This window comes from Alexandromys fortis, unplaced genomic scaffold (assembly GCF_014885135.2).
Source record: "Alexandromys fortis isolate MF-2015 unplaced genomic scaffold, M_Fortis_MF-2015_v1.1 scaffold_156, whole genome shotgun sequence".
NCBI lineage: Eukaryota > Metazoa > Chordata > Mammalia > Rodentia > Cricetidae > Alexandromys > Alexandromys fortis.
In genome coordinates this window covers 154,219-178,872 of record NW_026068028.1, presented here as the reverse complement: position 1 = coordinate 178,872, position 24,654 = coordinate 154,219, and the positions used below count along the sequence as shown (strand labels likewise).

At 51.0% G+C, this 24,654-nt stretch overlaps 3 protein-coding genes across 21 annotated transcripts in view; 2 read left to right on the top strand and 1 right to left on the bottom strand.

Annotated features, from left to right (window-relative positions):
- Strada (STE20 related adaptor alpha) overlaps positions 1 to 13,499 on the top strand; it is a 33,385-nt gene extending 19,886 nt beyond the window's left edge. For 9 of the 17 annotated variants that reach the window (XM_050164238.1, XM_050164225.1, XM_050164228.1 and 6 more), the window contains 9 exons: positions 1,067 to 1,169; positions 1,455 to 1,576; positions 3,254 to 3,362; positions 3,445 to 3,568; positions 7,103 to 7,274; positions 7,746 to 7,850; positions 11,815 to 12,044; positions 12,325 to 12,367; positions 12,637 to 13,499. In XM_050164238.1, the coding sequence (XP_050020195.1) occupies positions 1,067 to 1,169; positions 1,455 to 1,576; positions 3,254 to 3,362; positions 3,445 to 3,568; positions 7,103 to 7,274; positions 7,746 to 7,850; positions 11,815 to 12,044; positions 12,325 to 12,367; positions 12,637 to 12,789 (1,161 nt within the window). In that variant the 3' untranslated portion in view covers positions 12,790 to 13,499. Of the gene's footprint in view, positions 1 to 1,066; positions 1,170 to 1,454; positions 1,577 to 3,253; positions 3,363 to 3,444; positions 3,569 to 7,102; positions 7,275 to 7,745; positions 7,851 to 11,814; positions 12,045 to 12,324; positions 12,368 to 12,636 lie in introns of those variants that run through there. The other 8 variants (XM_050164230.1, XM_050164233.1, XM_050164232.1 and 5 more) reach the window with 3 other exon arrangements.
- Positions 13,500 to 16,111: 2,612 nt separating this feature from the next.
- Positions 16,112 to 18,247, top strand: Limd2 (LIM domain containing 2). Of its 2 annotated transcripts, none has more exons than XM_050164242.1 (5): positions 16,112 to 16,248; positions 16,858 to 16,952; positions 17,096 to 17,140; positions 17,228 to 17,367; positions 17,463 to 18,247. In XM_050164242.1, the coding sequence occupies exons 2-5, from the start codon at positions 16,911 to 16,913 to the stop codon at positions 17,620 to 17,622; spliced, it is 387 nt and encodes a 128-aa protein (XP_050020199.1). In that variant the 5' UTR covers positions 16,112 to 16,248; positions 16,858 to 16,910; the 3' UTR covers positions 17,623 to 18,247. The 2 variants fall into 2 exon arrangements, with proteins under 2 accessions (XP_050020199.1, XP_050020200.1); XM_050164243.1 differs by lacking the exon at positions 16,112 to 16,248 and adding an exon at positions 16,269 to 16,373.
- Positions 18,248 to 19,559: 1,312 nt separating this feature from the next.
- The window catches only part of Map3k3 (mitogen-activated protein kinase kinase kinase 3), an 81,066-nt gene continuing 75,971 nt past the window's right edge, over positions 19,560 to 24,654 (bottom strand). For both annotated transcript variants that reach the window (XM_050164220.1, XM_050164221.1), the window contains 3 exons: positions 24,473 to 24,602; positions 23,843 to 24,020; positions 19,560 to 22,209 (listed from right to left, as the gene is read on the bottom strand). In XM_050164220.1, the coding sequence (XP_050020177.1) occupies positions 21,981 to 22,209; positions 23,843 to 24,020; positions 24,473 to 24,602 (537 nt within the window). In that variant the 3' untranslated portion in view covers positions 19,560 to 21,980. The remainder of the gene's footprint in view (positions 22,210 to 23,842; positions 24,021 to 24,472; positions 24,603 to 24,654) is intronic.

Sequence of the window (24,654 nt, the reverse complement as noted above, 5' to 3'; positions counted from 1 at the left end):
AAACTGGCCTGAAGCTCCTGATCCTCCCGCCTCCACCTCCTGAATGCTAGGATTACAGGCATGCACCATCACACTTGACTTGAGGCCAGGCTTATGACTGGTATACAGCTTAGACCTCAGAGTCTGCATTCCAGCTAGACACACCTGCAGGGAGGATTAAGGAGAGAAGAATCCGCTCCCCACGTCATTTGAAGGCCTTTGGGCCCAGAAGGAAAGGAGGCTGTGAAAGCTGTACTGCTGTGTGCTGTTTCGCTTCCCACATTCAGCAGTGCTGGCCACCTCTCTTCAGGACCTCAAAGGCTAGAGGTGTCCACATCCCCAATGGCTGGTACCCAGCTTCATCCTTTGCCTGAGGGGACAGGGACCCAGGAGCTGACCGTGCAGACTCTGGGCCTGTAGCTGAGGGAGTCAGTTACTCTCCCATCTCGTGGGGACATGAAGAATGACTAGCCTGGACTCTCGGTTTGCTAAAGGAATGGGGCTCCTCTAGCAGTGTTCCTCTAGTACAGTGTTTGTTCCCTTTAATACAGCTCCTCATGAGCCCCAAACGTAAAATTATTTTCGTTGCTACTTCATAACTGTAATCTTGCTACTGTTCTGAATTGCAATGTAAATATCCGATATGCAGGATGTCTGATAGATGACAACCCCCCCACACACACACACACTGGTTGAGAACCGCTGCTCTAGAACAAGATTATTGTTCTGACCATTTAGAACCTTGCAGTCTGGCACCTTAAAAATTGGACCCCAATGCAGCAGAAAACTGGAAACTGTATTTCTCTAACCCTGGCTTTTTTTCATGCTTTTCTCCACAAAGATCTGGGTAGACTTTAGCAGTTGGTCACTGGAGAGGTCAGGCAGAGTGGCAGGTGACCGGGACGGTTGTCCTCGTTTGTAGCTTGCACACTCGGTCTGCGAGGAATGTTCACTGTGTTGTGCTCCTCGCACTTCTCTGTGCCACAGCCAGGGTTGCTGTGTGTGCTGTAGAAGTGATTCTCCCCGTGGATTTGTTACCACCTCTGCCCACCCCCATTTTCTCAGTTAACCTCTTCTTTTTCCTTAGGCCAATGAGGCGAGCTCGGAGTCCATAGCATCCTTCTCTAAACCGGAGAACATGGGCAGCTTTCTGCCAGAGGGCGGGTGTTATGAGCTGCTCACCATCATAGGTAATTCCCAGGGACATGCCCACTTTCCCGCCACAGCGCCTCAGCTAGCTGCATGGATTTGTGGCGACAGTGGGCTTTATGGGTTTCCTGTGCCAAGGATGGGAAGACATCTTTTCTAGGAGGCCATGGACCACTACAGTGATGGGCTGAAAAGAACTGATGGGAAAACCAAGAAATGCCAGCTCTATTCTAACTAGAATCTTCTGCTGAAATCGAGTCTCCTTTCTTTAGAGTAGATAAATCTTTTTGGCTGTCTTTGTTTAACTCATTTGTCTTTTCTTTTAGGTAAAGGATTTGAGGACTTAATGACAGTGAATTTAGCCAGGTACAAGCCAACAGGAGAATATGTGACGGTACGGAGGATCAACCTAGAAGCTTGTTCCAATGAGATGGTGACATTCTTGCAGGTAACAAAGTGTAGGTGTGACCCCTGTTACACCTACACTATCTAACTGTGGGCTCCCAGTTAGATAGTAATCTCATTTCGTTCCTCTAGAAGTTGCTGTAGGCAGGCCATGTGTTGAGAAGTCAGGAGGCAGCAGCGAAGGGTCTTTCGTGTTTGACACTGTCCGTCAGGCTGTGATGGTGCTCAGCCCAGATGTCCCCTCTTCTTTAAACATGTCTCTTTGCCTTGTTCTGCATTATTCAGAGAGACAGGCAAGCACAGCAGTGTAGGCAGCAGAGGCACTCAGCCCCAGGACGTCTTGTTCACAAGCAGGGCCACCTGCTCTGCCATCAGTGACCATCAGTGCATCATGTTTGCTGCAGATGCTTTTCGATTTGATAAGCACAGAGTCTCCCTCTTGCTAAACTGGCGTAGGAACCAAGTGGGGTGAGACTCCTCGTGGTCCTATGATACCAGTGCCCAGCGCAGTGTGGACTCAGGGCTGTGTGCAGCTCCTGCACCTCATATGTAGTGTGCTCCTTAAGGATGCTTACCTGACCATGTTGTTCAAGTTCCTCTGTTCATAACTGCTAGACAGGGCCAGTCTAGCTCAGTTATTTGTAGGGGAAAACTTAATAAATTTATTCCAGAACATGTTTGCCCATGTGATTTTTTTTTTTTTTTTGATTTTATTCTCTGAAACAATAAACAGGCAAAAGGAACTGCCCACATGGTCTCAATTTAGGTCATAAAGGCCAGGAACCTGAAATTTCTGCATTTTTTGTTTTGTTTTTAATTTCTTTGTAGATAGGGTCTCCCATTCCAGCTGCTCTAGAACTCACATTGTACAGGCTAGCCTCAAACTCATCAGTCCTCCTACCCAACTTTCTAAGCCAGTGGTTCTCAACCTGTGGGTCATGACCCCTTAGGGGGTCACATCAGATGTTTACATTATAGTTCATAACAGTAGCAGAATTACAATTATGAAGTAGCAATGAAATAATTTTTTTGGTTGGGGTTGCCATGATATGAGGAGCTGTGTTAAAGGTCTCAGCATCAGGAAGGTTGAGAACCACTGCTCAGAGTACTGGTCCTGGCTCTTCTGAACTTCCTTTGAACTTTTTTTTAAAAAATGTTTCATACACCTATTTCTGGGGAAGGGGACCCCAGTCAAGGTGCTCGGAAATGTCTCCTTGTATTCCATAGTTTCATTTGTCCATTAGTTCAGTCAACTCTTATACTTTGATGTATATAGTATTTGTTTTTAGATACCATCTCACTATTACCCAGCCTGCCCTCAAACTTACAGTCCTCCTGCCTCAGCACCAGGCTGGAATTGTACTCTTGTCTTAGAAAGAAGTGTAAGCCTTGACCTGGGATTAGGTGAATCATTTCCCAAGTCTTCAGCCACTGCTTTGTTTTGGTCATCTCTGAGGCGCTGGCTCTCACTGTGTTGACAGCAGTGACCCTGCGTGGTGAAGGGTTACTTTTGAGCCTCGTGAGTGTTGGTGGCTGGCAGGGCCACCCAAAAGCCCAAGTGGACAAATCAGGTGACTTTCCCCAGGCACGGTGGGCCTTCCTACACTGGAAGGACTCTGAGGAGAGCATCCAGAAGACACTAGGTCTCCACACTGTCCCTCCGCCATCTTCATGTTGAATGCCATTCGTGACCCTGACTCAGCTTTGCCGTTGCTTTCAGGGGGAGCTTCATGTCTCTAAACTCTTCAGCCATCCCAATATAGTGCCATATCGAGCCACCTTCATCTCAGACAATGAGCTGTGGGTCGTCACATCATTCATGGCTTATGGTGAGTGGGAAGGGTTCTAGGACACCTGGCACTTCCTTCTGTGCCATTTTCTTTCTCCTGTTACCCTTGGCATCCTTTTCAGGTTCTGCGAAGGATCTCATTGGCACACACTTCATGGATGGCATGAATGAGCTGGCGATTGCATACATCCTGCAGGGGGTGCTGAAGGCCTTGGACTACATCCACCACATGGGCTATGTGCACAGGTGTGTTCCCAGCCACTTCACCCTTTCCTAGTAAAGGTGGAGTTCAGAATCAAGGATCTGGATTCTGAGCTTGCCACTTGGGGGACAGTCATTAGTCTGTGAGTGCTGAAGTCACTTGATCTTTATTGTGTGACAGATATATCTACTGCGGATCCCTGATCCCTGCCTTACTCCTATGTGCCTCAGAGCAGGCTCATGGCCAACTCAAAGACAGATTGCTAAGTGGTTTTGTCAGGAAAACCAGCTCATAGTGGGGAAGACAACAGAACTGGAGCCCTCCTTCCACTTCATTGGTTCCAGGGATCAAACTGAGGTGGTAAGGCTTGGCAGCAAGTGCCTTTACCCACTGAGCCATGTCACCAGCCCCACACTGCAGACTTATGTAGAAGGCAGTGTGAGGGAGAGTTTTGGGACCTAGATACACAAGAACTAGACGTTTAAAAGCATAAAACAAGAAAATGATAAGTATGCTTAGATCGGCTTTAAAGACTTCTGTCTCATAAATGACACGATGACAAAGTAATATGTGCCAGAGTGACATACATGAGCAACAAGGAGATTGGACAGAACAAGGGTAGAAGAGCATGTTGTAATATGAGCGGCGGGGCTGCGTCCCTGGCACCCGGCTGCCGGCATGGCTAGCTTATGCCCCGAAATAATTACAGGGAAACTGTATTCTTTTAAACACTGCTTGGCCCATTAGCTCTAGCCTCTTATTGGCTAGCTCTTATATATTGATCTAACCCATTTCTAATAATCTGTGTAGCCCACGAGGTGGCTTACTAGGGATGATTTTAACCTGTGTCTGTGTTGGGTGGGAGAATCATGGCGACTCCCTAACTCAGCTTCTTTCTCCCAGCATTCTGTTCTGTTTACTCCACCCACCTAAGGGTTGGCCTATCAAATGGGCCTAGGCAGTTTCTTTATTAATTAACCAATGAAAGCAACAGATTAGAAAGAAATCACTCCCACATCAAGAGCAGGGTGGCAGGATGGGAGGTTACGGTCGAGCCCTAGCTATCAGAACTGCAGATGAAGATATGATGTCACATTGTATGAGTAACTGGTGGTGGTTAGGAGGCTGGATGGTACCTAGTGCAGCCAGTCAGGGGCATGGATGCGGGCTCGTATCAGCTCTGGCTATATGCCATCAGTGGACCCGCATGCAGACATCTGCTGCATGCTGACATCTGCCGCGTGCTGACTGCTGTTAGATTTGTACTGAGTAGAAGTATCTTGAGTGTCTCTCCCTGGAGAATGGAAATGGTAGGTCCCTTGAAGTAAGCACTGAGTGAGAAAGGAGTGAATTGCTTAACAAGAGAGGATTAGATAAATTTAAAGCACGCCCATGTACTTCTCAAGAACAGAAAGTAAAAGTATTAGGAGCATATCTGAGTTCAAGGCCAGCCAGAGCTACACAGAGAAGCCCTGTCTCAAAAGCAAACAGATAAAAATCATTGGTCTATCTTATATGCCTGTAAGAGGCAGACATCAGAGCATTCAGTCTTTGGGGCCAGCCTAGATTACATAATGAGTTCCAGGCTGGCTGGGCCCATCCACCATAACATGGTCAACATCTAGGGGCCACACTGTTAAATAAAACTGACTCTTCCTCCCCCAGAAGCCATCAACCTCTCAGTTAAGGGTGGAGGTTCTTGAGCCCCTTTCTCTCGAAATGCTAGAATGCTGACTGGCTCTGTCTTCTTGGGTCCTATGCAGGCAGCCACACCTTCTGTGAGGGGTCATGAGTGCAGTGGTCAGGTTGTGTCGAGAGAACAGTTTTGGTCAGGTGTTCCCTACCTCTGGCTCTTTTTTTTGTTTCACTGTAACTTTGGACCCTGTCCTGGAACTAGCTCTTATAGACCAGGTTGGTCTCGAACTCACAAAGATCTACCTGCCTCTGCCTCCCGAGTGCTGAGATTAAAGGCGTGCGCCACCACTGCCTGGCTCCACCTCTGGCTCTTTTTTTTAAAAAATATTTATTTATTCATTATGGATACAATATTCTGTGTGTATGTCTGCAGGCCAGAAGACGGCACCAGACCTCATTACAGATGGTTGTGAGCCACCATGTGGTTGCTGGGAATTGAACTCAGGATCTTTGTAAGAGCAGACAATGCTCTTAACCACTGAGCCATCTCTCCAGCCCCATCCACCTCTGGCTCTTACCATCTTTCCATCCCTCTCTTTGCAATGGTCCTGGAGCCCTGGTGGGAGGAGAGTGACACAGATGTCCCTAGACACTCACTAACTGCACTTTGACCAGCTGTCAGTTTTGCCATTAGTCATCATCCATGACACAAAGAAACCTCTCTGATGAGGCTTGAGAGCTGCACTAATCTGCGGATATAAAGATACAAATTTAGAGGGCACTTTGGTTCTAGGCACATAGTAAGTTTTAAATATAATAACATAGGGGCTAGAGAGATGGCTTAGCAGTTAAGAGTACATACCGCTCTTGCAGAGGACTCAGCACCCACATTGGGTGGTTCACAAATATCTGTAATTCCAGCTCCAAGAGCTCTGACAACTCGGGCCCCTGCAGGCATATATGCATAAATCCACTCCCACACATACAACTAACATAAATAAGTCTTTAAGCTGGAGAGACAGCTCAGTGGTTATGAGAGTCTAATAATTCTGCAGAAGACTTGAGTTTGGGTCCCAGCTCTACATTGGTATCTCACTACTGCCTACAACTCCAGCTCCAGGGATCTGATACTGTCTTCTAGCCTCCTTATGCACATACACACCCACAGACAGACACATGTGCTCATGATTAAACATAAAAAGAACGCCGGACGGTGGTGGCGCACACCTTTAATCCCAGCACTTGGGAGGCAGAGGCAGGCGGATCTCCGTGAGTTCGAGACCAGCCTGGTCTACAAGAACTAGTTCCAGGACCGGCTCTAAAACCACAGAGAAACCCTGTCTCGAAAAAGAAAAAAGAAAAAAACCTTTTTTGTTTGTTTGTTTGTTTAAATCAAATGGCTGGGTATGGTGGCGCATGGCGCACTCCTTTAATCCCAGCACTCAGCACTCGGGAGGCAGAAGCAGGTGAATTCAAGGCCAGCCTGGTCTACAGAGTGGGTTTCAGGACAGTCAGGATTACAGAGAGAACCCTGTCTGAAAACCCAGAACAAACAAATCTAATGTTGGGCTGGAGAGATGGCTCAGAGGTTAAGAGCACTGGCTGCTCTTCCAGAAGTCCTGAGTTCAATTTCCAGCAACCACATCGTGGCTCACAACCATCCGTAATGAGATCTGGTGCCCTCTTCTGGCATGGAGACATACATGTACATACTGTGTACATAATAAATAAATCTTAAAACAGAAAACCTAATGGTGCATGAATGGGGCATGTTACTTTCTTGTTTTCAGGTATGTTTGAAAATATTCATAAATACCTTTATGTATGTATGAGATGCACTTATATGCATGCGATATGGGTGAGAGCTGACCAGGTCTAATATTTGGAGACTGCAGATTTGTAGCATCAGGACCGTGTGTGACACTCTCTCCACCTCCCTGCAGGAGTGTCAAGGCCAGCCACATTCTGATTTCTACAGATGGGAAGGTCTACCTGTCCGGTCTACGCAGCAACCTCAGCATGATCAGCCATGGGCAGCGGCAGCGTGCAGTCCATGATTTTCCAAAATACAGTGTCAAGGTCCTGCCGTGGCTCAGCCCAGAAGTTCTCCAGCAGGTCTGTGTCCTTGGGCCCAAGGAGCCCCTTTCTCCCACCCACTCATAATTTCCTAAGGAAGCCCAGGAATTTGCTGGGATGGGGCTTCTCCCTGTTTCTGGTAGAGTAAGAGGTTCTGGAGGGAAGAGCCCCTGTTGGCCAGGTGTGCTGTGTCACCCATTCCTGGCAGCTGTGGATGTGTGGGGTCCCCAACCTGACCCTAGTGTCTACCTCAGGGACACTTAGCACCCTAAAGATAGAGAACGTTCTGGAAATATTTGGTGCTCTGGATCTCTGTGCATAGCGGGCACACCCATGCCAGTGTGCCTGCTCATTTTGCAGCAGCGCCAGACAGTGGCTCTCCTCACACAGCAATTCCCTGCAGTGGAAGGTGAGGAGCGTGGTCAGTGTCTGGTCCTGACTGCGACGGGTATTCACCTCCTCAGAGCAGGGCTGCAAATGGATCACCTGTGCCTTTTTCTTCCTACTTAGAATCTTCAGGGTTATGATGCCAAGTCTGATATCTACAGTGTGGGGATCACAGCGTGTGAACTAGCTAATGGCCATGTCCCCTTCAAGGATATGCCTGCCACTCAGGTGAGCCTGCAGACTAGTGTTCCCTTTCTTCTCTGCTGCCTGCCTTCCACAGATGCCCACTGATTCCTGCCACACTGGGACACTGACTGTGGTTACTAATATGTTAGAGTCAGTCTTTTTGCTTCAAGAAGTTTCCCACCCGCTTGGTGGAGGGCGCTTGTGCAATTCTTTGTTCCCTTCTCTGGTGATGAATGTTGTGGTCGCCAAGCCCAACCCATGGGGCGGGGCGAGTAGGGCAGTGCAGAGAGGCCACATCACACTGGACACTGCATGGCTCTGCAGACTGTGAATGGCACTGACCAGTTCTGTTATGCTTTGTTTTGTGGAATAGCCTCTTCCGCAGCTCAGGCTAGTATCAAACTTAGAGCAATCCTCCTGCCTCACTTTCCAAGTTTTGTGTTTATAGCACGCACCACCGTGCCTAGCTAAGTTTCCCTGTCCTTATAAACTCATCAGATTTGTTGTCTTCCTTCCTAAGTACAACTAGATGATCAGTGTCCAGTTTCAAATTCTCTGGCATCTCTGAGTATTGTGCCACTGTATTCTGGCACACACTTTTAGATCCTGCATTCTGAGTCCAGCTTATGCTCATACCCCTGCCATGCCTGCCTGTAGGTCACGGCCAGTGGTGTAGTCTGCTCTTAGACAGACAGACCCAGAGAAGAAACTTGTCCAGGCCCTATTACACCCAGGAAATGGAGTTGGGATTGTCTGGGCAAGTGTCACCTGAATCTTGAGGAACAAGACCTAGAACTAGGAGGAGGCAAGAGCCTGAGCAGGCCTCCCCTCAGGCTCACAGATCGCTCACCTTGGGGTTGCAGGCCGAAGCTAGAGAATGGCTGAGTCGGCTACCTTGAGCAGAGACCAAAGGAACTTCTAGGGGGTGATAATACTTTGTCTAATGCTTAAAAAAAATTGTGTGCACACACATGCGCACACACGCCATGTATGTGTGTGCCTAAGGAGTTCAGAAGAGGGTGTCAGAGCTCCTGGAACTGGAGTCAGACAGTAGAAAGTAATCCAACATGGATGCCAAGAACCAAACTCAGGTTCTCAGTAAGAGCAGCAAGCTTTCTTAACTACTGAGTCCTCTCTCCAGCCCCTGATCTAACCTTAAAAGCTAATAGCAGTTGACCATATAAAGAGCGGGAACAGGCCAGGCAGTAGTACGCATGCCTTTAATCCCAGCACTTGGGAGGTAGAAGCAGTTGGATCTCTGTGAGTTCAAGGCCAGCCTGGTCTACAGAGTGAGTTCCTCTATGTAGCTGGGGCTACATAGAGAAACCCTGTCTCAAAAAACCAAATTAAAAAAGAAAGAAAGAACGAGAGCAGGAACAGAAGCCTGCCCTTGACAGAAGTATGGTTCAGTGGTAGGGTGTACCTGGCCTTTTCTTTGGGCCACCAACCAGTTCCCACATCATACATGACACAGAGACTTATTAGGTATGAATGCTTGGTCTTAGTTAGCTCTTATTTTAATCTGTTTCTCTTTATCTGCATTTTGCTCTGGGGCTTTTTACCTTTTTGTGTGTCCTACTCTGTCTGCTGACTGGTGTCTTCCTCTGTTTCTCCTTCATTCTCTCTTCCTAGAGTTTTCCTCCTACTTATTCTCTTTGTCCACCAGCCTGCCTAGTCTTTCTCTGCCTGTTCAGCTCTTTATTAGACCAGTCAGGTGCTTTAGGGAGGCATGGTGAAACAGCAACACATCTTTACATAATTAGACAAATGTAGCACAAGCAAATGTAATGCCTTTACATAGTTAACAAAGGCAGCAGAAGCTGCTAATGTAGCACACCTTCCCATAGTTAAAGTAATAGTCCGCAACATAAACAAATGTAGCACATCTTTACATAGTTAAAGTAATATTCCACCACAGTAGAGTGCTTGCCTAGGATATCACGGGTCCTGACCAGTTTCCAGCAACATACATGCGTGTGCTAACAGAGAACTAGATCTGGGCACAGCACAGAATTGTAAATGACTGGGTCCAGGCATCTCGGGGCTGCTGGGGGATGAGGCTGGAGAAGGAAGCAAGAGCATACCTGTGTGATCTCTAGGATCTTTGGTTCACGTCCCAGAGAATAGGGAAGTGCCAGAGATACACACAGGGGTGACGACAGCAGATTATCTGACCATCTATCTACCCGAAAGGCGACTCAGAACTATCCATCCTCGATCTTAGCTTAATTTAGCTCTGACAGAATAATTAGGGTGTGGAGCCTACATATAAGAAATGTGTGCTGGGCAGTGGTGGCGCACGCCTTTAATCCCAGCACTAGGGGTGCAGAGGCAGGCGCAGCTCTTGAGTTCAAGGCCAGCCTGGTCTATAGAGCAAGTTCTAGGAGAGCCAGAGCTACACAGAGAAACTGTATCTCAAAAAGAAATGGAAGGAAGGAAGGAAGGAAGGAGGGAGAATTGTGTAAGAAAAATAATTGATTAACAGGATCTGCTCAAGAAGGAATAAGATGGTTAGTTAGCGTGAGCCTAGTTAATGTGAGCGTAGTGTGGGCCTAGTTAGTGTGAGCCTAGTTAGTTTGGGCCTGGTTAGTGTGAGCCTGGTTAGTGTGGACCTAGTTAGTGTGGGCCTAGTTAGTATGGACCTAGTTAGTTTGAGCTAGTTAGTTAAAACCCAGTTAGTATGAACTTAGTGTGAACCTAGTTAGTGGTTCAGGTCCAGAAGCAACATTGTCCAATAAAAAGTTTTGCCATAATGGAAGTATCTGTCCCTGCAGTTTCTGCAATAAGGGGGCCACTGGCCACTTGGTACAGTGATCACTTAAAATGTGGTCACAGAGATGGAGGGATTGAATTTAAGGCTAACTTAAATAGTAACGTTGTTAGAGGCTCCCATATTAGCACAATCCCAGAGACAGCTCCAAGTTCTGTTTGGGCTGCTCAGGACGTTCCTGGGGTCACATAAAAAGGCAGCTGCCTTCAAGGTGTGGCTGGTTTTGCATGTACCAAGCTTGAAGGCTTTGAAACAGCCTCCCAGGTGGGGTCTGCCCAGGTGCAGCATGCCCATCAGCCCAGGTGCTGCGCTGCAGATGCCACATCGTGGACTCCACTGAACCCTTCTAGGCCTAGCAGAGTGGTGCTGGGCTTCACAGAGATTAATGTCGCTCCACCGCTGCGCTCAAGAGCAGGCTCTATAGTCAGAGGAGTTCCATGCCTTGTCAAAGGCGAGAGGAAGCTCAGCTCTTCAGTCCAGCCCTGGTGGAGGGCACTTGTAGCCCCTCCTCCCATGTGCCTTCACTGCCAGCCAGTGGCCAGTGTTCCTTTGCAAAAGCCAGCTTTACATGATGTCTGAGGGTGTTCATTGCTGTGGTGGAACACCATGGCCACACTTCCAGGAAACAGCCCATCACTGAGGGAAGGCAGGCCAGGAGCCTGGAGGCAGGAACTGAAGAAGAGGCTATGAGGAATGCTATTTATTGGCTTGCTCAGCCTGCTTTCTTATAGAACCCACCACTCGCAATGGGCTGGACCCTCCCCCATCAGCCACTAATTTAAAAAATGCCCAGTGGGCTGGAGAGATGTCTCTGGTTAAGAGCACTGCCTGCTCTTCCAGAAGATCCAGGTTCGATTCCCACCATCCACCTGGCGGCTCATGACTGTAATTCCAGTTTCTAGGGGACTCAACACTCATGGCAAAACTACAATGCACATTTAAAAGAAAAAGAGTCAACAAAATAAAGTTATATTTGGAAAAAAAAGAAAATGCCCACTGGCCAGTGGTGGCACACGCCTTTAATCCCAGCACTTGGGAAACAGAGGCAGACGGATCTCTGTGTTTGAGGCCAGCCAGGGCTGCACAGAGAAACCCTGTCTTAAGAGAAAATGCCCCCTGAGGCTCCCTTCTCTCAGATGACTCTTGTTAGTGTCAAATTGTCATAACCCTACCCAGCCCCAGAGATCCCATTTGTTGAGGGAGCGAGAGCACAGCCCCGATCTGTCTCTTCACCAGATGCTGCTGGAGAAGCTGAATGGCACAGTGCCCTGCCTCCTGGACACCAGCACCATCCCAGCCGAGGAGCTGACCATGAGCCCCTCACGTTCCATTGCCAACGACAGCCTGGCCACTGGCAGCCTCCGGCCTTCCAACGGTGACTCGCCTTCCCACCCGTACCACCGAACCTTCTCCCCCCACTTCCACCACTTTGTGGAGCAGTGCCTTCAGCGCAGCCCTGACGCAAGGTACTCTGCTGGCCCTCAGCTGAGTTTCCGGGGGACGGGGAGCTTGGGGTTTCCACCCAGCAGGGAGGCCGGCTCTTAGGTAGAAATCTGGATTCCCAGAGGAGTGTGTGGCTCCACAGCAAGAAGAACCAGCTTTCTGCTAAGAAGACAGCCTGGGTGGCTTTGGTAGCTGTTGGGAGAGCTGAGGGAAAAGGTGGAGGGTCTCGGAGGAGAGGGTGAGTGTCAGGGTTTGGACAGCTGAGCCCAGGGGTCATGTGAGTCTCTTTCCTTTTCTCTTCAGGCCGAATGCCAGCACCCTCCTGAACCACTCCTTCTTCAAGCAGGTATGGAAGCTTTCCCCTGGTTCCCACCCTGCTGCTGCTCTGTGGTTGTAGGCACCCCCTCACCTCCGACCCCTTTGTGTGGGGGTAGGTGTTCTTCCTCTGCCTGATTGAACTAGAGGAATACCGTGTTTTTGAAGCCCTATGAGGCACTCGCCTGCCTTTCCTTTTTGGCTCCAGGGCACCACGGGGCAGGAACCCTGGTCTGGTAACTGAAGGTCCTGTAGTGTCCTGAGTTGTAGGATCTACCCTCCAACTTCTCTCTCCCTCAGATCAAGCGACGTGCCTCAGAGGCCTTGCCCGAATTGCTTCGCCCTGTCACCCCTATCACCAACTTTGAGGGCAGCCAGACTCAGGATCACAGTGGACTCTTTGGCCTGGTGACAAACCTGGAAGACCTGGAGGTGGATGACTGGGAGTTCTGAGCCAATGCAGCCTGCATCCTCCAGTGGGGGTGGGGTGTGAGCCCTGGGGGCCCTTCCTGAGGATCAGCACCTACCTCTGGGTGCAGACTGGGTAGAAAGGACATTATGCTGGCAGAGCTGGCTGCCCGCTGCTTGAAAGGACATTCTGAAGAGACTTCGCTGTTTTTGTGGCTTTTGAGACACAGGGAGTCCCAGTCACCAGGGACTTGGAGAGACCGGAAAGCTGACATCCTGTTCTGTGAGCTGGGGACCTCCTTAGAAGGAAGAGACACTGCTTTAGCCCCGAGGCTGAAGTCCAAGCCCAGAACTTAACTCAGACCCAGGGACCCTTCACTTCCTCTTCCCTGCACTTGCTCTCCTCCCAGGCTGTTCACTCATCTTCTGTGCTCCCAGAGCCTGTATGGGCTAAATGGGGGACAAGTCCTAAGCATCCTGCCCCTGCCCTCAGGCATCTCCCCAGTTTTCTGTCTTTAAGCACCAGGGCCGGGTCATCCTCATCCCCACCTCTTTCTTGGGCCCTGACACCTGAAACCTCTTAGCTCGGCTGTCTGTTACACTCCTTCCCAAGAATCCGCCAATGCCCCTGCCAGCTGCTGCCTTGGTGCCTCCTCCAAGGGCCATAAATGTCTTGCCTTGTCTGAGGGCTTGAGTAAGTCTTACGTTGTGTTAGTTTCATTGTCAGAACAAATTAAAAATTTCAGAGTATGTTAGGAATGCCACTAATGTTTCCATCTGTGCAGAAACTGTAGCTGGCTTGTAAGGGTGGCCAGACAGGCTCAGGTACAGGCCATTTTTCTCCTAGAGGGCCGAGTGGGTATGGGACCTGGCCATTGTTGCTTTCATAAGCAGACATACCAGTTTCTTTAAAAACCCATGGTCTCTTAATTCCCTAGAATTTCGGGAGTATTATATTAAATTTTGCCTTGGCAAAGTTATCTGAAAAAGGTACCAGGGCTCTAACAGCCAAGGGTGGAGGGCTTTATCATGGCTCCTGGTGTTGGTAGTAATACCCAGCTAGCATGTAACCCAAGAACCTGTTGTCCTGGCAGCCAGTGACCAGAGCAAGGGGACCGGCTCGAGCCTTGTTTCTGTGCGTTTCCACCTGGCTAGTCCCCTGGGTGAGGCACTTCAAACCCAGGTTTTTGTTTCATTTTTTGTTTTTTGTTGTTTTTTTTTTTTTTTTTTTTTTTTTTTTTTTTTTTTTTTTTTGTTTTTTTTTTTTTTTTTTTTTTTTTTTTTTTTTTTTTTTTTTTTTTTTTTTTTTTTTTTTGAGACAGGGTTTCTCTATGAGTAGTCCAGGCTGTCCTGAAACTAACTTTGTAGATCAGGCTGGCCTCAATCTCACAGAGATCGCCTGCCTCTACCCCCCAAGTACTAGGATTAACGGCATTGCACCACCACTGCCTGGCATGAATGTTGGTTTAAGGAAGTCCTCCCTCCCTTTTCTGAGGCTTCCCAGGCCATCAGAAATTTTTACAGTTGAGGCTGGGAATGCAGCGTAGTTGGCAGAGCCCTTGCCTGGCAGGCATGCAGTGTTGTATTGGACCCGCTCCTCAGCACTGCGTACACTGGGAGTGGCGCGTGGTACACCGCTATAAATCCCGCACTTGGGGGTAGAGACAAGAGGATGGGCGTTGAGCAGCAGTCTCAGGGACATAGCCGGAGACCTTGTCTAACAACTACAGAGCACTTAACCTTTTTTTTAAGGGCATGTGAGAAAGGCCCACATGACGCCCCTGACTACTTCTACAGACCTGCCCAACTTGTTTTTTTTTTTTTTTTTTTAATTTTAAAATCCTTTTTTCCTTTTAGGTGTGATCATGTGTGCATCAGGATATGACTTGTAGTCAGAATACTGACATGGGCCCACAGCTAGCCGTTTCTCTCCTTCCACACTGCCTTCCTCCTTGCAGTCCACAGATGGCCCCAGCAGGGCAGGCTGCCAGTCAGTGCCCAGGAGCAGCCTCTTGGTATCTCTAAGGGCTTCACCTTTCTTGCATCAAACAGCTCCCTTGGCGAATCCGATGACAGGTGTGACAATTTCCCCAGGAAGAGTCGCCCCTAGCTGAGGAGGAGCAACCATCAGGAAGTCAGTGGCTGAGCCTTATTGCAGGCAAAACATGGTCTAGAGCTGGAACCCAAGACTGAGAGAGTAAAGCACAGCGTGGGTGCATGAGCAGCCAGGGAAACAGCGCGGGGTGGGAGGGCTGGTGGGGACGGTGGTGCAGCCTGCTGCCTCCCCGTTCTGCTGCCAGGCGGGAGGCGTTGAGCTGTTCTGTACACTGACACGCGTGGGCCCGCGCTAGAGCCACCAGTTCTATTCCTGTCCCGGGTGTGGGAATGTGTCGCTGAGGGCTGTGTGCTTCGTGAAACAGCGTCTGGCCCGGCTTCAGGCAAAGCTTCCAGCAGAGGTCTATTCCCCCCGAAGCTGCAGCCTAGAGGCCCTCCAGTGCAGGGCTGTCCACCCCGCGGATGGCCGGCGGCACCGCAGTCCTGCGGGCTGAGCGGCAGGCGCAGCTCTTGATGTACTTTGTTCTCTAAAGAAGTCCGCTCCCTTCCGTGGAGTGAAGTGTGCTTGCTGCAAGGAACTGGGTACTTTGAACTAAGGGTTTGACCTGGGCTATGGCACAGGCCAGGGGTTACTAATACCACAAAATCTGGCCGCAGAAACCGTTTAGAATACCCGGCCTGAGGGGTAGGGGGTGGGTGCTTTCGGAAACCACGCAGCTGTGCGAGTTCTGGGGGTGGCAGATCTGTCACACCCCTCACATGGTGGCATAGGCCCACTAGAGAGGCTACCTTGACCTGACATCGGGGTATGGAGGGACCACGAGCTGCCTCCATCTTCCTCTGCAGCACTCCGTGGCTGCCAGGAGTCCTGCCTCCGGAGTCCCCACAGTGGAATAGCTCAGGGTACCGGGTCCCCGGAGCGCAAGGAGGGGGCGGAGCTAATGGGACTCGGCCTTTACAATGGCCAACGGGTAAACCGAGGCAGCGAAAAGCCCAGACCCATTTCTGAAGGTCCGCGCCGGGAGAGCCTCGTGTGGTGACCGAGGCTGAACTCATCCCCGCCCGAGGTTTGCGATTCAGTCCCCGCCGTTGTCCCTTCCCCACTAGTGGCAGGGGAGGTCGGTTCCGGGAGGCGGGCGAGCGCGGGCTGCGAAAGCGGGGCGGGGGGCAGACAAAGGCAGGAGGGGGGGGGGGACGACGGGAGGGCTTGGTGAGCGAGGGGAAGACAAAGCACAGAGGGGGGTCGGCGGCGGCTTCTCCCGGAGGCGGCCCCGGGCGCGCGGAGCCAATGGGCGGGCGCGGGGCGGGGGCCGGCGGGGGCGGCGCCGCGGTGAGGCGGCGGCTGCCGCTCGGGGACCACTGGCAGCGGTGGCAGCTCGCGCCCGCGCCTCTCGCACCCGAGGCGGTCCCCCAGCGACCGACCCCCGCCCCGCGGCGCAGGCCGGCCCGGTGAGACCCACGGCGGCCGGGGGGGAGGGGCGCGGAGCGTTGCGGGGCCGACGCCGCCTGGCGGTTCGCGCGCAGCGCTCGCTGGGACCCATAGGCTCGCGTCGGTGCCGCTGGGCCGGCCCGTGGTGGGTTGGGTTCGGGTCTGGGGTCCAGAGGAGTAGGCGCCGGAGGCGGCGCAGCCGGGCCGGGCGGGAGGCCGGGCCGAGCGCTGTCCAGGGGCTGGACGTCTGAGCCCGGTGCGGGGGGACCGCGGGTCAGGCGGTGCCCAGCCTAGACCTCTGCTGACCTCCCGTCACCCCCGGCGGGGTCTCCGCCCGTTGGAAACACACGCAGGCACCGCGGAGCCCCTCTGTCCCCGGCCGCTCTCGCTAACTTTGTTCTAGCCTTACATATGTTTCCACTCAGGGACCCCCGATCCCTTGGGGAGCTGCATGAGGGGCGGGCAGGCTGGGGAGGGGGATGAGGGGCGGAAGTGGCAAGACCCAGAGCAACAGGAAATGACTTAGGGAAAGTCCCAACCGCAGCCCCTCAACCCCCTGCCTAAAAACACCCCAGCCTGCAGGATGGGGGAGGGCTCTTGGGGCCCCACTGACTGACTTCCCCTTACAGAACCCTCCTGGCGCCTCGTCTCCACCCAGGCCGCCAACCATCTCCGAAGAGCCATGTTCCAGGCTGCCGGAGCCGCCCAGGCCACCCCCTCTCATGTAGGTGACCAGCCAGGTGGGAGGGATAAAGGGGACAGGAGCAGCTTGTTTGCTTGGCACCCTCTGCCACCTCTCGAGTGCCCCTGGGATCTGGGCTGGGTCACCGGAGAGCTGACCCCGCTCTGACTGCTCCTCTTCCCCAGGAAGCCAAAGGCAGCAGTGGCAGCAGCACGGTGCAGCGCTCCAAGGTAGGGGCCCAAGGGTGGGTGTGGGTGGAGGAAAGGGTGGGTGCTGATTCAGGCTTCTTGCTGAGTGTACCGTACCCCACTCCACAGTCCTTTAGCTTACGGGCTCAGGTGAAGGAGACCTGTGCAGCCTGCCAGAAGACTGTGTACCCTATGGAGCGGCTGGTGGCAGACAAGCTCATTTTCCACAACTCTTGCTTCTGTTGCAAACACTGCCACGCCAAACTCAGGTGCGCCCCTGCCCTGCCCATTTAACTTGCCCCCCACCCCCATCCTGCCTTCCAGCCCTGACCTAGACTGACCCAGCTGTTCTCTGCTTCCGCAGCTTGGGCAGTTATGCTGCACTGCACGGTGAATTTTACTGCAAACCTCACTTTCAGCAGCTGTTTAAGAGCAAAGGCAACTACGATGAGGGGTTTGGCCGTAAACAGCACAAGGAGCTCTGGGCCCACAAGGAGGTGGACTCAGGCACCAAGACAGCCTGAGGCCCTCTAACATCCATCTCCTCCCCGCACATGGCCTACAGCTGGCCAGTGGGAAGGAGGTTGATCTGGGCTTGGGGGAGCGGGTGGGAAAGGATGAGGCTCCCTCAGGTAGGTTTCAGGCTTAGGGCTCTGCTCCAGGATTCCTTACTTTTCCCATAGGAGGTAGAGGTCTGGGAAGCAGAATTGGAATTTTCACCATACCGCTTCCTTCAGACTATCTCACCTCACCCCAAGGCTCCCTGGGATGCCCACAAGCCCAGCTTCCCTATTTAGGTGCCTTTTCTCCAGCAAGGAGTCAGCATGCCCTCCTCAGGGTCCCAAGCTCCCACACTGCCACCTGGGCCTTGTGCACCCCCGTGTCTCCCCATCTACCTCTGCCCTTAGCCTGGTTCTGAGCCACAGAGATTGGAAGAGGAAGAGTGCCATCTGCTGGGCCTCTTATATGTCACCTCACTGGTGGGGGAGGGGGCTGGGAAGAGGCAAGACAGCCCCACAGCCTTGGGGTCTAGGGGCCCCTTGCTGGAGCCTCAGCTAACAGGGTAGCAGTAGCTACGCTCCCCTCCTCTCCACCGCTGTGCTGTTCTGACTGTTGTGATCAACCCTGTTTTAAACATGTTTAAACAGATCTTGACTCTCTATTATGTGGCCTGATGGGGGAGCTTTGTGGCAGGTAGGATGCAAACTCGTCACAGGGATGGGAAAGGGGGGCTTCTGACCTTGAAGGGGCTGGGTGATGGTTGTCCAATAAGCATTAGCTTGAAGAACTGGTCTCTGCCAACTCAAGATGTCAAACTGTCAAAACCTGGAATCCCAATGTGTACCCTTTTGAGTTGTGGGAGAGAAGCCAGGCCCCACCGATTCACATCCACACAACAGTTTTGAGATATTGTCTCACTTAGTATGGAGCCCTGACTGGGCTAGAACTCAGACATCCGCCTACCTCTGTTAAGCACAGAAGTGCTGGGGTTAAAGGTGTGCATCACCACCGCCCGTCTCACTGCAGTTCCTCAGAGGTGGAGTGGGGCCCAAAGCAGAACTTTACAAGTTGGCCAAGACTGCCTGTGACTGCCTTTCCGCTAGCTGGTCCCAGCTGTCCAGTTTCCTCCTAGTCCTTTGCCCTCGAAATTTGCAAGGAATGATGGGAATCCACAGACGAGCAAATGCCGCTCAGTTTCAGTGCTGCCACCTTTTCCTTCTCATGGCTGTCATCTTCCCAGAGCCTGTCCTGGGAAGGGAAAGGTCACAACTGCTGTGCCGGGTCATCCAGGAACAAACTTTGCTACTCTAAGAGCCCATGCACACTGAGGGTGACAGTGCACAGCAGAGGAGCAAGGCAAGTGTAAAGACACACCCTCCGCGCAAGTCTCGGTGGTCCTGCCCCACGCCCTACTGCCCTGACTCCTGCAAACGGCCTGTGGGATAGATGGATTGGTGAGCAAGAGGGTAAGCAGACTGCCAGGGAATCCAGCCTCTGGTCCTGCTGGCAGATGAACCACTGTGGATTGTTCCTTCAGGTAAACCGAGATGGGAAGGCCTTGGTTCTATGGGGACAAAATGGTCTCTTGCATTCAATCAAGAAACAGTGGCAGTGCCGGGCAGTGGTGGTACACAACACCCGTAGTCCCAGGAGGCAGGCAGACTTGAGTTCAAGGCCAGCCTATGAACTACACAAGCTATGTAGCTGAGTTCAGGACAGCCAGGGCTACACAGCGAAACCCTGGTCTATATAGTGAGCTTAAAAAAAAAAAAAAAAACATGTATTCAGATAAGGTGGACCAACAGTGCTGCCTCAGTTGAATGCGAGGCCACCTGGGCCAAGTCAGGCCAGGACCCCACTTTGGTCGCTAAACTTGGTGTTAGGCACCCATCCCCACCCGACCCATCCCAGTACAGATTTCTACCAACCACCTTTAACCACAAGCATGGTCACAGGACCCTTCTGATATAAATGATCCCTTTTATTGTAAGTAATGCACTGGCCTGGCTTTGCACTGCAAGCCCTCAGTCGAGATATAATCAATAACTATGGCTGCAGGTTCTTCTGCACAATCCACAATTCAGACACAGACAGAGCTGGGTGAGTGGGAGGACCAGGAGGGTGGCCGCATGCACCTGACCCAGGCCTGGTCCTTCCATGTGGGGCTGGCCAAAGCAGATAAACCCCATGGAATGTCAAACAATTGGTGGCATAACACTCTGCACGACAGGCAAGGGCTGCTTGAGACCGTCCTTCAGAACCTTCAGGCCCATCCTAGAGCCCTACAACTGCTCATGTGGATTTATTAGTAAGAAAAAATAAATTAATGGCTTGGCCCTGAGGATGCTGAACCAGCATGTCCACAGTTTTTGGCACAAAAAAGGGGGGTCTTTATTTTTCTTTGGAGTGCAGGATTTGTTGGCTTACTTTGAAGTCATTTTTGGAAACATTCCCTCTGAGGTAAGATACCCCTTGTGGGGGGGCTCTGTGAGATCCTGAACCTGGGACAAGCAGAGTCGTCTCATCAGACATCTTGTCAGCCCACCAAGCTCTGTTTCCGCTTGGGGTTTGGGGTTTGGATGGGGATAGGCTAAGGGGTGCTACAGCCATCAGGATGGGGTCAAGGAGAGGCCGAGCTGCCTTTTGGCAGCTTTGGTCTAGAATAGGGGCCGGGCCAGTCCCCACCCTGGGCAAAGGCTAAGGTGGAAGCAGTACTTACTCACTGGCTTCAGAGCAGTTAGAGGATGGCCTGACAGAGACCCCCAGGGAAGGAAATAAAACAGAGGGTCCAGGCCCAATTGGCACCGTGCAACACACAAATCTGCAAAACCAGTTGCTTTCAATTTCTGTTCTCTCTTCAGGAGTCCATCACCGGTAACAGTCTAAAATTGATATATATAAAAACCATCAAATATGGATCTGAGATATAAATTAACAAGTACAAGGCCTCACATTACATGATGTGAAAAGGCTAAAAACAGCGATAGAAACTACATTCATAAAAGTGCATCGTCAACATACAACGAAGGCTTTGGCTTGTTCTGTGCCCATGGGGAAGTGGGCATGGCTGGCAGAGCTGCCTGGCGCTAATCCCCAGCTCCCTGGAGATGCCCATCCCTGGGCACTGGCTTTTTTTAATTTTTTTTTTTTTAATGACAACTCCTAAGAAATGGGAGTTGGGAGGGAGGAGCTGTAGCAATAGGCACATTTGGAGGGGAAGGAAGGGGCTGGAAGAAGGACCAGCACCCAGGCTGAGGTAAATATGGCCGATTCTAAGCTGCTCGGAGTCTCCCCAACCCCTGTTGGCATCCTCCCTTGTGGGAGGAACAAGGGATGGGGCTGAGAACACAACTGGGCAAGGCAGGCTAAGGAACAGAGCTGGTGGTTTTGGACATGGTTGGTGGTGGCACAAGGGCTTTCCTTTCTACCCAAAGGAGTGGGCTCAGGCCTGACAGGTTTGAGATGCAGAGAGCCTGAGACAGCCCTCCGAATTTTCCTGAACTGCCCAATGGGGCCAGAGCCAGATGCTCTTATTTGTGTTGCCTATTTTCTCTGCTCCAGCAAGGGAACAGATGCCAGGCCAGAAGCCATGCCATCAGCTTTGCCCAGCCCAAAGCCCAAGCCCACGTGGGTCTCCAGAGCTCAGAGGCAAAGTCTCCAGTTTAGAAACTGGGAACAGCATAAGAGTGACTCCAACTTGTAAAACAGAGACAATTGCATTGACAAGACTGGGTTTCCCCAGTTACTGGAGGCAGCTCCATTTCTCAGGCCCTGCTTATGGGGGCAGGCTCCTCCTTCCCAGAATAAGGCAGCGTAACATTTGCTTCTTCAATCTTTGGTAAAAGACAGGACTGCCAAACCTGGAGGCTCTAAGTGAGGGCAGCCCACACGTCCTACCTTGTGATGGCTGGGGAATGCTGGGCTTTATCTCAGGCTTGAGTGGGCTCATGCAGCCCAGAGATACTCTGGTAATCTCCAAACATTGGGAGGAGAATCAAAATAACACTCTGAATGAAATAACACTATTCATACCCTTCAGTAAGTCCTCTGCCCCAGTCCCTCCTGGCTTCAGTGCTGACTGCAGTGTTAGGACACATTGAGGCCATGGCTGTCTTACATACGGTTCCCAGCCCCTCTCCTTCTGCATTGTGCTTAGGATGATGGAGCTCTTGGGTCTTATAGGCTGGGGTTCCCAGTCTCGATGCCACAGCTATCCCATCCTGGCTTTGAGTCCCAGTGACAGAAGGGGCATAAACAATGGCTGGACCGAAGCTCCATTGTCCTTAGCCTTGCCTGGAAGAAGCAGCAACTTCACTGAGCCTGACAGCAGCCCCTGGCCTTCTCAGCAGGTGGCAGCTGGCAGCAGCATGGCCTTGAGAGCTCAGTATACGAGCTGTGCAAAGTGGTGTGTGAGCAGTTCCTCAGCTGAGGGTCTCTGACGAGCCTCCACAAAAATGCGCCTCAGGAAGTCCCTGCCGTGTTCTGAGATGTGAGAGGGCAGCTGAGGATTGGTCGGCTGGGTGGCAATCTTGAAAATGGCAGCCATAGCTTCATACTCTGCCCAAGGTGGTTTCTCTGTCAGCATCTCCACTACAGTACAGCCCAGGCTCCTGCAAGAGAGAACCTTATGTCATCTGTCAGCCACCCTACCATCTGTAAGGAAAGGAAGTATCATTCTCAGGTCACAGTGAAGGACAAACAGACCAAACAAAGGGTACTTACTGAGACTGCAAAGAGCACTGACAGACTCCAAGATAGCTATGTTGGCCTCCTTCTGGTGTAAATAGCTCGTATTTCCTTGCTTTTCCAGTTTCTGGTGGATGTCTGCATTTCTTCCTGTCTATGTCTTTCTCATGTGAGAGACTGAACCCAAGGCCTTGTATTTAGTATATTCAATATTATTAAGTGCTGGGTGGTCATGGGACACACCTTTAAATCCCAGGACTCAGAAGCAGTTGCAGGCAGTTCTCTGTGAGTTAGAGGCCAGCCTGGTTTACAAAGTAAGTTCTAGGATAGCCAAGGCTACACAGAGAAACCCTGCCTCAACACACACACACACACACCAATAACTACCCCAAACCTACTGTGTGTCTTGGCTTCTGGTCCCCCACTTGACTGTCCTTTGCCACATTTCCCACAACCCATTCTGACCTGCTTTTTTCTCTAAGGAGCTCATCACTACCCCAGGCCCACCAGGTAATTCAGGATAATGTCTCAGTTACAGAAGCCCTACTGCCATATAGGTTACATTTATAGGTTTTGTCAGATAGGATTTAGACATGATAGACAGATAGGACAACCCATGATAACTTTCCAAGGAGAAAAGTTTTCTTAACTCTTAGGCCCTTTATAAGAATGGACATAAAAATTAAGTAAATCAAATGCAAGCAGTTTGGGCACAAGAAGGGGCTAAGTCTACTCATGTTAAGAGACAAATCTAGGTCTTCAGAATATATGCTACTCTGTGTGTGTTTCACATGCATTTGAGTGTGTCTGTATTAGTGCATGCAGAAGCCAGAGCAGGACAAATGTCTTCTCTGCCTTACTGCCTTGAGACAGTGTCTCTCACTGAAATGGAAGCTTGCTTTTTCAGTTACACTGGCTGGCCAGAAAGCGCGCAGGATCCACCTGTGTTTGCCTCCCAATCCTGGAGTTACAAGCATGAGGAACCATGCCTAGCTTTTTCTGTGAAAGCTAGGGACTTGAACTCAGGTCCTTATACTTGTATAGCAGGTATAACTATTAGGTCATCCCTAACCCCTGAACCTACCTACCTTCCTACCTACCTGCTTGCCTTCCTCCCTCCCTTCTTTTTCTTTTTTTTCTTTTTTTCTCTCTTTTTTGAGAAATGATTTCATTATGTTCCTGGTTGGCTTAGAACCACTCTGAAGACCAGACTGGCCTTGAACTCATAGCTATCTGCCTACCTCTGCCTCTCCAGTGCTGAGATTAAAGGTGCCACAACATCCAGCCCAAACCTTGCTTCTTAAAAGAGGTCCAGCAAATATGGATTTTGACCCTCATGACCTAAGTCCTTAGCCATAACCTTTTGTTGTTTGGGATAAAAATTCATTCCATTTACCCCTCCCCAACCCCCTGAATCTAAACCCTAGGTGTACCAGTCAGCAATAGTAAGTCCTCAGTCCCCCTTTCTCACACTGTCAAGTTCACAAGTTCATGTCTGCAGTAGAGAACCTTCAGCTCAGGCAGGGAGATAGGTTCCCGGCACTCCCCAGTGCTCACCACACGTCTGCCTTCCTTCCGTAGCCCTCGCCGCTGATGACTTCAGGGCTCATCCAGTAGGGTGTGCCAGTGACAGAGCGCATGCCTGTCCCTGACATGCAGATGGTCTGTAGGCGTTTGCTGGCCCCAAAATCCCCAAGCTTCACATTCCCAGCTGAGTCTCGGAGAATATTGGCTCCTAAGGCACGAAAGGGCAGAGGCTACCACTTTGGACCCTCTTATATTTTTCTTTTATCTCCCCTTCCAGGTGACTGAAGGCCAGGGCCACCACTGACTTAGACATAAGCTGCAAAGAAGCCTCACAGTATAAAAGAGAGCACCCCCATGTCAACATTTGCATTTTAGGGTATTTTCCATACACTGCTCAACCAATTTTTACACCCATCTCCAATTAAGGAAGCAGTTGGGGTCCTATTTTTCAGAAAGCTCAGAGTAGTTAAGCTAGTGTTTGGTCTACTCGTAACTAAATGGTAGCCTGACTATCCTGGAACTCACTGTGTTGACCAGGCTGGTCTCTAATGATTTACCTGCCCTTGCCTCCCTTCCAAGCACTGGAATTAAAGGCGTGCACCACTATGCCTGGCTGAACCTAGGTCTTGATGCCTCCGCCGCAGCTTCACCCCTACTCACCCTTGATGTCCCGATGCACAATCATGTTGCTATGCAGGTATGACATGCCCTCCAGGATCTGCCGGGTATACTTGCGGGTCACACTCTCTGTCAGAGCTCCATAGGCCTTCAACTGGTCTTTTACAGAGCCCTAACAGACCACAAGGAGTCAAGAGAGTCCCTCAGGGGCTAGCTTATGAGAG

Excerpts from the sequence above, each read along its gene's own strand:
- Limd2 (XM_050164242.1), top strand. The coding sequence starts at position 16,911 with ATGTTCCAGGCTGCCGGAGCCGCCCAGGCCACCCCCTCTCAT. Across the intron at positions 16,953-17,095 it reads CCCAGGCCACCCCCTCTCAT|GAAGCCAAAGGCAGCAGTGG; the intron begins GTAGGTGACCAG and ends CCTCTTCCCCAG. Across the intron at positions 17,368-17,462 it reads CACTGCCACGCCAAACTCAG|CTTGGGCAGTTATGCTGCAC; the intron begins GTGCGCCCCTGC and ends CTGCTTCCGCAG.